The sequence below is a fragment of the Brachionichthys hirsutus genome, unplaced genomic scaffold (genome assembly GCF_040956055.1).
Source record: "Brachionichthys hirsutus isolate HB-005 unplaced genomic scaffold, CSIRO-AGI_Bhir_v1 contig_694, whole genome shotgun sequence".
Classification (NCBI taxonomy): domain Eukaryota; kingdom Metazoa; phylum Chordata; class Actinopteri; order Lophiiformes; family Brachionichthyidae; genus Brachionichthys; species Brachionichthys hirsutus.
The window spans coordinates 302-12053 of NW_027180389.1; the positions used below are offsets into that span (position 1 = coordinate 302).

Consider the following 11752-nt stretch of genomic DNA (forward strand, 5'->3'; position numbering starts at 1 on the left):
AACCTCACAATGCCAGTATCATATCATGTTGGGCTTTTTTTTTTTCTTTCTCTCCTTCAATTAATGCTTTTTTCAGTATAAAAATATATCACTAGTGAAATGCGTAAAAGCTGACATGATGGAAATAAGAAATAGACAAATATAAAATAAGCCACAACTGTGCAGCAAAGCTCTTCTCTGTGTGAAATATAGGACCACAATGTGCTTTTCTTCCCCAAATCAATCACACGGCGACATTTCACAGCCTGACTGCCCGCTTTAACGCAATCAGAGGTGTAATGCGCCAACAAGGAGGGCAAACTGTGCAATTGGCTTGCGGTGCTTATATTTGGCTGCCTTCAGCTCACAGCATGAAAGGAGAAGCTGTAAAAAGAGTCAACAATCAACCCCGCCCTTTCAGCACATTCTCAAAAATAAATGTGGTTTCTTCCCACCCACACTGGGTGCTGTGTGTTATTTGGTTTCCAGCAGGAATAAAAAGGAGACAAGGGCATTTGTGAACGGCAAGGGGGAAATCCTGGACAATCTTACCACCCTAAAGGTCTCGTTGGCATTGTCGTTTTAAGGCGAGAGGTTCCCCAGCAGGTCTGGGGTGATGTACCCGACAGGCATAGCAGGTAGGGTCTTAAGGGGGTGCTGTGGCTGGCAGGGAGGAGGGGACTGGTGGGGAGGTGGGTTGAGGAGCAGACTGTGTTGACTGTCCACCTCCTGTACTACCGTGTAGTCTGCAACGGGGGCAAAAAGCTGTGGTTGGGGAAAGTCAGGAAGAACGTAAGGCGACTGGTTATCCTCCGACGCGGCGGTAGGTTTGGTCTCCACTGGGTCAGGGTGGATAGTTTGATAGCCCTCCCCAGGGATAGGGGCGCTAGGGGGAGTGCTGATCTGCTGGACGGTGCTCTCCGTGGTGTAGCTGCCTTCTTCCGGATCCACAACCAGCAGCTGAAAATGTAACTCCTTCTGCTTCTTCTTCTTCTTCTCCTCAGTGGGCTCTTTTGCTTTCTTTTGCGTTTCTTCCTCTGTGGCCGAGGTGCTCTCTCTTCTGAGTTGCTGACCAGGGGACAGCACCACACCTCCAGAGGGCATCACATTGCTGACCTGGGCATAGAAGTCTGTGTTGACCCATGTCTGGGGACCTGCAGTTTGGGTTTGAATGAGGGGTCCATTTCCTCCGTCCGGAGATGGGGATCTTTCTGCAAAATCGAAGGACGAGTCTCCGAGCTCGGGTTGTCCTGGCAGCAGCGTGGACATCAACATCATTGTGTCTTGGTCTGCTAAATCTGGGTCATGACAACTGGCCTGGTCAGAGTCACCATTAGGGAAGCTGGGGGGAGAAATAATCAGGAGCATAAAGAGGGGAAGAATGAGTATTCATATTTGTGGAGCCATCTGGCAGCATGAAAACATGGCTTTTACATATGAATCGGTACATTACCTGATAGCATCCGAGGACCCCGTGTTAAGGTGGCGGCTTACAGGTTGGGGCAGACCCAGTAGCCTCTGGGTATCTGAGCCCTGGTTCTCATCCTTCTCTCCAGCATCGGCATCCACCTCGATGAACTCCACCCACGGCTCGTCCTGGTAGAAATCCGGGGCATATCTCGGTATGTCTCCACCACTCAGGATGAAATTTACTTCGTTCAGCTTCCCCTTCTGAGAATGCACACATTGATAAGTGTCTCATTAGGATGCACAAAATCATGTAATAACAAAACTCCTGCCTTTGCATGTTTTCTTTACGATATTGTGACATTTCAGTAGCAAATCCAAGACCCTTTGTGTTTCACTTTGTCATGAAACAGCAGCTCTGTTATTATTTTTTTCCCTATCAGATTGAGGTAAAGAGGTGAGTTTGTTCTCTTGTTTTGCTAAAAGCAAACAAGCATTATCTGTCAATAATACTCCCCCCACCCCCACACACAACAAAATGGTCCTCCTGTCCTTGTTTACCATCACAAGGCAGGATCTCCTGCTTTCAAATTATTATCGTTTTTTTCATAGTTGATACAAATTATATAAGAGTTTACTCATATGGATACCTAGCTGCGTGTGGTTTAATAAACATTGAATTAAAATAGAAATGTAATTTTAAAAATCCGTTTTATACAAGACTTTATGCTGCACAATCATTTTTTATGGGATGACGAACAATGCTCAATACCTTATGTCAGCTTGCACGAATTACTGTTGTTCATAATTTCACTTTTAGGCAGTAAACCACATTTGTGTGTGTAAGCCTGAACGATATTCAATTTATGCGATTTCAAAATTACAATACAGAGGCTGTTATTTTCTTAAATAAATACGCAATAAGTAAAAAGAAAAAACGGTTTTGACAACTTTTGCTTATTTAATACTGAAAAAATACAGACGGAGAACCACATATGTGTAGCCACTACACAGCTCAGGGTCAAAAACATTACTGTATATTCACATAAGAAAAATCAGACACAAATCCCAAAATAGGCAGAACAACAGCGAGCTTGAACGCACCTTCAACAGGTCTGAATCGATGCCTTTAATTTTGGGAGCAGGAACTGGTGGCAACAGAATCATCATTAATCTGCAGGAGAAGGGAGTTCAGGAGAGGCGGACTCACATACTTTTCATTTTGCATTTAAAATGTAGTTATACTTTATGCGCTCTCCGATTGCTTTTCTCGTTGTACGTGTGTGTGTGTGGAAAAAAAAGGCAACACTGCAGCTGCACAATGTGGACATTTCTAAAACTCCTCTCACACTCATGCTGCCATCGTTAGCACAGTGGAGGTTGAATGTGTTTTGGATATGAAGTGTGTATGTGCATGAGGGATTCTTTTTTCCTACCTGTGCTGTTGGGAGACGAAAATGAGTATGATGAGCATGATCATGCCCATAACCCCAAAGGCAAGAACCAGTGTGAAAGGAAAGTCAGACTCTGAAAAACAAGATGAAAGAGAGCTCATCGTTGTCATGACTGTAGATGCATGAGCAAAACATTGCTCGAACTCGCCCTCCGTGAATCTTACCTTTGCTAGGAACGTCGGTCACCTGAATGAAGATGGATTCACTGAACTCTCCAAACTTTGTGAACGCTAGCATCCTGCAGTGAATGTGCACTTCATATTCGAGTCCTATTTGCAGGCCGTAGATCGTCTGCATGGTGTGTGGCTGCATTTCCAACTGAAAAGAGAGAGAGAGAGAGAGAGAGCGAGAGCAAAAACACAGTGAGTGAAACAAAGAAAAAAGGAATTGTGTCATGTTTTAATCAGAAAATGAATCATAAAGTTAACGACAACTGAAGCTGTCTGGAGCGGAACCGCATCTCAAGACAGCATTTTTTAACATTTTGTATTTGCACAACCTTTTAAAAATTGTAATAGTTCCATTATCCTGAGGACATACTGTTATCGTGAAGGGCTGTATAACAGGATCCAAGGTTGAATTTGTCAGAGTGGGAAGGAGTGAATATGGAGCCTGTTCAAGGTCCCATGGCCTCTGACCTACAGATCCCTCCCATCACTTCCTTCAGAGGGGATGTGTTTTCCCGGAGGGCCTTGCTCGGGCTTCCGCTGCCTTGCCAACAAGGCTACGCTGCATTTTAACAACAAGTGTCCAAGGGGGAGGAGGATGAAAGCACAGCACCGTGCCTGTTTGACCTACCCACGATTTACTATAAAGACGGGGCACGACTGTTTGCATTCGCCTGAGCTTTTGCACCTGTTTTTGTCGAGTTTCAAAGTACATTTGAGCATAAAACCACAAACAGGGAATTTAGGATGAATACAAGAACAAAGACTCACTGCTTCCCAGCTCGTGGTGGCATTTCTCTCTCGGTACTGGATCTCATACTCTACACGCATCCAGCCTGTTCTAACATCTGCAGTGGGCGGCGGCTTCCAGCTGACCATGACATCATAACTCAGCCCGGAGGGACTTATATTCAGAAGGGTCCAGTTAAGAGACACCGGTGGGTCAGGACGCACTGCCAGGAAGAGGGGGGGAAAGTTCCATTGGAGCAGAATGAAAGATTTAAATCGAAGCTTAGCTTATCATTGTAACTAAATAAATAGCTTTCAATGCACTTGATCAAGTGCAGAAGAATGAATAAATAAACACGACTGAATATGGGGTGCAGATGGCCCAGGAGAGATGGTGTCTTTTTTTCTGTCATCTCACAGTGCATGCTTCTCGCTGTCTGAAATTTCTACATGTGGAAGAAACACAAGCAACGAGCCCACCTGAGATAGTCCTCCCCCAATTTAGTGGACATAAGAACCAAATGTTCGTTACTGACCGATATTCTCCAACCTGAAGCAGTCGTCCTCGCCGAAGTAGGTGACGTTGTTCCGACCGCGGAGCTGCATACAATAGGTAACCCAAACCGATGTGTGGTTTACATCGAAGAAGCACTCCCTCCTTGAATGGATGTACTCTGGACACTCCCTCCATTTGCTGGTGGGCGAGCTGACGGGTGGAAATAATGAAGGAAGAAAGAGAGAGAGAGAAAAAGAAGAAATTAAGGGTGTAGGATTTTTCCCATGAACCACACACTTGGGAAAACAGAAGATGTACAGTAATGCCACCTTCTCAATGGAACATGGCCCCTGTCAGACTGAGTGGCAAAGCCAGCTGGGAAACTAGGAGTGAAATTAACTGTTATCTAACTAAAGGCTGGACAGTGGATCTTTACATCTCTCCAAACTGTGCATGTTGTCAGAAATCATTTTCCTGGTTTCACATGTAACAAATGGGATTTCATTACAATTTAGAGACACGTAGGATTGCAGCAGTGACATCTGTAGTTGCATAAAACCCCACTAAAAAGTCTTACGGGTTTTTAACGTTTCAAAGCTGGTATGGAAATGTAATGCCTCGCTCACTCTTTCTTCAGGAAGAACACCCTGAGGGCTCCGGGCTCGGACAGGTCGGTGACGTTGCCCGGGCTCCACCAGCATCGGAACGTCGCCTGGTCCCTCGATAGGCACTGCGTGAAGTGAGGTTCCGAGGGAGCTGAAAGACGGTGAGAGCAAACAAGAGTAACGGTCGGTGAGAGCAAATGGAAGAACGCGGATCACTTCGATTTATCGAAGCGATATCACAATGAACCCCCACTCGCATCAGCATTTCTTCTGATAAACGATTCAAATAGCAGACAGTTTTTCACAATAGTAGCAGTATTACGAGCAGGAAACTGCAATTCGTTAAGATAGGAATGTAATGCATAATAACTCGATCAACTATCTGTTTCCCATCAATAATATGTGCCAGTTGAGCGCTTGCAGTGCTGTGCACTGTCTTCTCGTCATACTTATCTGCATCTGATGTACTCATGCAGTTTGAAGTACTTTACCTTACCGACACAAGCATGCGTGTCTCTGTGCAACTCATTACACTGATTTATTTTAAGTCTGCAAGCTGCCATAAACCAAACACACAGCTCTGGAATCAGTGAGGCCAAGAATTTCAGCTTCCAGGAGATGAGACTTATCTAAAGTCGAGAGCTTCCGTTCATCTAAAATTGACTTTAGTCGTCTGTGAAGCTGTGAAACAAATAAATATACGACTTGGAAAGGCTGGCACATCAGTCACCATGCCTTAGTTAGCCCCACCCCGAGGCCCTGACTCAGCCCTTTTCTGCCTCCCTCCGGGCAGCCTGCCACTCCTCATTACAGATCGCCCCCCTCCCCCCCTCGCTCTCCTGTCAGAGGCCAATTTCTCATCGAGCTGAGAGTTCCAGAGTTTGGTGCAACCATAAATAAGCAGCTGCAGTTATCATTGATTTCTTCTCCACCTGCTCTCCTCCAGCGGTGTCTGCAGCATAAATCTCACAAAGACCCAGAACATAAAGATGCTTCACAACACAGAGCGGGGATTTAAAGACGTGCCGGAGCGACGCTCTGCAAACGTAGCGAGGCTCGGTCATAGGCTAGGCAAGCCTTGCATTTATATACAATAGGAACACTTGTAATCCCTGCACTGACTCACTGACTGCTGCTCCACCTCACTGTAAAAAGAGAAAGCACAACAGCAGCATGAACACACATCTAACCACAACAAAACACAAATACGCCCAGAATGCAGCAGAGCAGTCTGAAAATACTCATCATTTATTCAAAGGGGGGGGGGGGGGGCAACAACATTACTTTAATTACTTTTCCTGCTTTCTATTTGACAGCAGTGAAACTTCATAATTTATTGCATTCCTATGCCACTGACAGCTAGATATTGATTGCCTGTCATGCGTAAGCTGGTAATGTTGTCGCAAGGCCTTGCTCCCTTATCTGTAGACGCACTCTAATGTATCCAGTTTAACTGGTGGAAGCTGGATCTAGGCTTTACCTGCCACTGCAATGATCAGCAACTGAGAGCCTTTGGCGAGAAGAAGCAATCTAATCGTGTGTTTGTTTATGTGTGGTCACATCCTGAAATGTTTAGATGCATCTGTTGGGCCTTGTGGGCTTCGTGTGCAGCTGAGGGTCATCGCTGGTCCACACCTAGCAGCTGGGAGACCATTATGTCTGCCTCAAGCTGAGCCTTCCAGGGGTGTAATACTCGATCACACAAGGGGGGGGGGCAAGCAGATTTTTTACATTTATTGTACTGTGAACTACCTGCAATATTTCGACCTGAAAAGTTCAATTTGAAAAGATTACAACTCTGTTTTCCTCATTAAAATAAAACGTTGGTTCGGGTGGGCCGCGAGTTTGACACGTGCGCCTCAGTTATTTGGGTTTAAATCCACTAGAGTACAGCTGACAGTAAGTTAACACTGATGTTAATAATGCTTCAAAAGGCTGCTAAAAGCAGGGAGGGGATGTAAAGAAGAAGAAAAAAAGACACTTTCAGCTGACAAATATTGACACATCTCAGAATATGCTGTCTTCACACACAAGCCACTCCCTCAGGGTTCAACGGTGGGTCTGTTCAGGTTCTTTTTATACAAGCTAAAGGATCTTAAGATCAGACACAAAGTCAGTTCTCCCTGTTGGGTAGAAGGAAGTGTCCCTGATGTGTTACCATTTGTAACAACCAGCTCAGTTCAGCACAGAAATAGCTGGGAAGACGAAAGGTTGAATGGTGCACACTACTCTGAATCTTCCGTAGAGAAAGGGGACCTTTCACAGCCGTTGCAGTTCTACATCAGAGGGTGTGTTAAAATCAGACACACACAAAATTGTTAAAAAAAAACATACAATTCCATAAATAGACATTTCCTTCCCTCATCCTACATGAAGAATGTTGTCATTGCACTCGTATCCTTTACTTGACTACCCATTACACGATGAGTGGTATTTCCTGTCTTCTATTAGTGCAGAAGGCCCCTGCTGCTGGAGTGCCGTCTGGACGGAGGAAGATTTCACATCAATTGCTGATTTTCCTGAGTGTAAAGCACTTTGATTGATTGATTGACTGATTTTGCTTTTAGAGGATTACATAAGTGATTATCTATTACTTTCGGACTGCGAGTCCAGTTCAAGAGTGCTGTGCAGAATTCAGGGAGTGTTTTTTTTATCTTATTTTTTGCTTGCGTTACCATGGTGTTCCATATCACAGATAAATACAGAAGAACAGAGACACATAAACACACCTAACGTGACCTCTGAGTGTCTCTTCCTCTAGGGTGCAGCACATAATGGATTTGATTTGACTTGATTGCCCTGTGTTGGGTGAGAGCACACACACACACACCGGGATGCTTAACAGTAGAACCTGATGTCCCTGAGCACTTCTCTCAACTAACTTGTACTCTGCCTGCTGACAAAGGAAACGCAATAAAAAGACACTGAATGCTCGATTGCCACGTATTCATCCCAACGTGTAGAGTAAAATGCATCTTCATGGTAATACTATCACACAAATCAACAACTCAGGCTTGGTTCATGTCTATATAGGAGGCAAATACTTCTTGTGAACATTTATTACGGTTTTTTTTTTTAATAGGTAATCTTAGGCAGCAACGTTTGACTGCCTTTGCAGCACCCATCCCAAATGATCTGCAGCACCAAGACTGTTTACATGCATTTATTTACATGTGGAGAAATTAACAAAAACTAAAAAACCTTTAATCAGAGCTTCATAGTGGAGACTAAAGATCAAGTCAGCAGGTCATGTGGCACAGACAGAGCCAGAAATGATAGTGAGAAAGGTGAGATACTGCAACATGATACAGTACAAACAAGGGAGTGGAAACAAGTTATATAAATAACTGGTAACACACGAGAGCTTGTGCCTTCAAAAGATAAACCGACAAAGATTTTCAAAGTGCCATTGTCCAGTTGTCTGAATGTGTTCTGCCTTTCCTCCCAGTTACACAACGGGTCCTGTGGTGTTTCTTCCCTGTTCTGGATCACAGAATGACAATGGCTCAGTCCATCCCATCCCCATGACTCCGTTCACCACTTTGAAATCTAACAGCATTCTTAGGTCACAGCAAGGGACTATTGCCATAGCGAGCTAATGATGTTAAGCTCCTCTAATGCAATTACAGTTTATGACATCAGCTTAGTTATGTCAAATTATTTCTGGGGTGTCTGGCTTGGCAGCATGGACAGCGTGTGAATGCTGCTTAAAATAATTGTTTTATGTGGGTCTTTTTTTTTATTCCTGCACCGGTTTTCCAGCACTCCAATCTGGAGGCATGTCAACCATTTACTGTAGGTTCTACACTGGTTATATATTGAACATGGATTAGAGCACCAAACAACCACTTAAAAAGGCTGAACTATCCTTAACGTGAGACATCATAGCTCACACAAGGCACCAACTTTGCTGCTCAGAGCAAATATACCCACTGTTTGTCTTAGAAGCAGATGTGGCTGCCAAATGGAAACCTCAGCACTTTACCGCTGGTTCCCACCTCTGTGGCCAAAAACACGATCAATCTATGGGCCTTCAGACGTGCAGTCAGACGCTCAGGAAAGCTTGAGGGAAGAACTGAAAGTGTGCCTGTTTGAGGACAAATGAAGACAAACAAACTACCGCAGGCTATGATCGCTCTGGTAAGCCTTAAAATACATAGGAGTGACTCCAAACTTCTGCTCTTGGCTTGTTATGCGGCTGGTGCTACAACAGGCCTAAAATACTACAGGCCCAGAATTACCCACAGCATTTCTGGTGGATTCTGCTGAGTCCTGAGATAGAACAGCCAAACGGCTTTAACAAGACTAAGAGGACAATGTTGACCAAGGACAACATGCACTGCAAGTTTGAATGATATATGCAACCAATTAGATGCGTATTAGAGAAATGTTTCCGCTAAAAGTACAAAGAGCTCATTGAAGAGTGGAAAGCCAGTGTCAGGCCTGGGGTTTATACAGTGGAAAGGTTAAAAAGGCACTGTTTTGTATTTGCTTATGTTATCAGTCGCTCCTTTGTGATGAAGAAAGCCAGGGCTGGACTACCATGATGCCATGGTTGGAACGGGAACCAACAGTGATCCCAAGCAAAAGAAGTGAAAGGATCTTTTTTATGATCCAAAATGTTTTGAAGTTGGAACAAGAAAAGATACCGAATTAGCTATTGTGATTTGTTGTAGTTTATAGTAACCTGAGACTGAGCGCAAAGACTGAATGAGGAAAACTCTCTTGTTGGGGTTCCATGACATGAAAAACATTTTTGATCCCCTACCAATTATGCCTGACAGGGAATACTGAGGAAACTGTGCCAGTCAGAGTATCCGATGGTTTGCCTGTCTCAGAACGTATCACCAAGAGATACACACTTTGTGAGCAAATACAACGTCAAAAGGGGCAAAGACATGGAACTCGCATGCTTTACTTATCAATTCACTGTGCAATGCAGACACATTGGTTTTATAAAGACACAAACATACCCTGTGACTGCACACACGGCCCTGTAGGTCCAGCCGGGATGTATGCGTGGGCAGCTGGCTTGCCGCATTCATCAGTGAATACACAAGTAAGCGACTCTACAGCCATCACTCAAACACAGCCATTATCAATGTGCAAAAAGGCTACCTGAGTCAGCAGTTAATGGGGGTTGTGTGTGTTCTGCGCTGTGGTTGACTGGTAAATTAGTCACCGCTCCAGCAGCGCTTTGTCCTTGGGTTCAGGGCTGTTCAGCTTTGCAAAGAAGACAATAGCAATGAAGAAGTCACTCACAATACCTTTCTGATATCCAGCCTATTGTTGTCATCACTATACAAATAGAGTGGAACCTTGGTGGTCGAACATAATACGGTCCATAATATTGTTCAAAAACCGAAGCTATACAGCTTCGTCAGTAACTGCTGATCTTAATGCCAACGTGGCCGTTAACCATGACTGCTTAATCCACTTACAATGTTGACACGGATCTACTTTGACACTCTCGAACAACAAACAGGAGAAAGGTTGATTAACAGCATAAGTATTTTTGGCTGCTTCTGTACCAGCACTATAATTATTTTCATTTGAAAAGGCCAAAATGAATGTAAAATGAGAAACCGCAGCGGTGAAAGAACAGCGCGGTCGCTCCGTGAAACACTTTCATTTAACCGCCGCTCTGAAGGTTCAGTGCCACATCGATTTTCCCGAAAACTCGACTTAGCCAACTAATTGTTGGTGAAGCTTTTGTTTTATTATTTCATGACCAGTCCATTTTTTGAATGCAGGAGTCTGGGCAATCGACCACAAAGAGGCTTTTGTTTTCAGAGGCTTTTCTGACAGAGCTGTTTGAGACAGAAATGAGGGACGCTGTCCTGCAGCATCTGTTTGCTATTTTGACCAAAGACTGTCACAGATATTTCATACAAGTGTCTGGGAACTCCGTTGACTTGTGGAAAAAGGGAATAATATGGGACCTTTAAATGAGTCCTGTGGCTAAGGTTGCAGGGCTGCACACGTTAACCCATCTCCAGCAGGAGCGGCTTCACCCGCTAGAGAGGAAGATGCTAAATCTCAGCATTTTAATTCCTATTTTGCCAATCTACAGCACATCAAAAACAATTTTGAGTTGCAAATCAAAGTAGAATTTTATCTTCTTTTCCCTCATGACAGTTCAGTGACAGGTGGATTAGCTGGCTGAACATCCTGCGACATCCTGTCCCTGGACTTTGACAGAAAAGACGTCACCACATATTTACCTTAGCTCTATTGATCACCATCCTGTTTTACCAGCCAAACCAGGAAAATGTGGCGTTTGCTCAATAGCGAACATTTCTACATATATCTGAGTAAACACAGCATTCTGCAACAGATGTCTGACATAAGATGTGATAACAAGTGTCAACAGCGTGTCGAGCAAAGAACCTGAATCGCATTTGTTAATATTTGATGAGCTCCAAGTAGAGGGGCTGATAAACGGAAGAATTATTTGTCTCAATCGATTCCTTCTGCTTCCTTGCCCTGACGTAAAGCAGAAAAATCACCTGTCGTTGTCATCTGGTCCCAGTTCATCAGAAATGCAAATCCAGGGGTAGACAACCAACCCAGCGAGGAAATCAGGAGGAGCACAAGCCTGGAGGGCGATGGGGCAGCCATGATGCTGGGGAGAGGGACCAAAGACAGAATGAGCGAGGGAGACATTATTACCAGTTTGATTCCATGATGAAAACCCTCCTTCTTTCACATCTCGCTGCCTCCTTTGCTCGTTCTTTCGCTCTTTTCCCCCACGAGGAGGACCGATTGAGATTTGTGAATTATTCTTTTAGCTGCAGTTTGTTAGATCTGACAAAGAACAGGGCATCATTATTGATCACGTTTGGTTGATCCTGCAGTATTTGTAAGAATAAAATTCGACACATCTTTTTCTGTCTATATATGATCTGTCTGCAA

At 44.2% G+C, this 11752-nt stretch overlaps 1 protein-coding gene across 1 annotated transcript; it reads right to left on the reverse strand.

Moving 5' to 3' along the window:
* Window positions 1-561: 561 nt before the first annotated feature.
* Window positions 562-11467, reverse strand: LOC137914477 (growth hormone receptor-like). Its single transcript, XM_068758015.1, has 9 exons — window positions 11347-11467; window positions 4859-4988; window positions 4273-4442; window positions 3779-3960; window positions 3005-3158; window positions 2823-2913; window positions 2491-2560; window positions 1433-1650; window positions 562-1321 (listed from the first exon to the last, which is right to left on the reverse strand). The coding sequence occupies exons 1-9, from the start codon at window positions 11456-11458 to the stop codon at window positions 562-564; spliced, it is 1887 nt and encodes a 628-aa protein (XP_068614116.1). The 5' UTR covers window positions 11459-11467.
* Between the last annotated feature and the right edge of the window lie 285 nt (window positions 11468-11752).

Coding starts and splice junctions, on each gene's coding strand:
- LOC137914477 (XM_068758015.1), bottom strand. CDS start 11,458: ATGGCTGCCCCATCGCCCTCCAGGCTTGTGCTCCTCCTGATTTCCTCG. Junction 4,443..4,858: donor GTGTTCTTCCTGAAGAAAGA/GTGAGCGAGGCA, acceptor TCCACCCGTCAG/CTCGCCCACCAGCAAATGGA. Junction 1,651..2,490: donor TCGATTCAGACCTGTTGAAG/GTGCGTTCAAGC, acceptor GTGCATTCTCAG/AAGGGGAAGCTGAACGAAGT.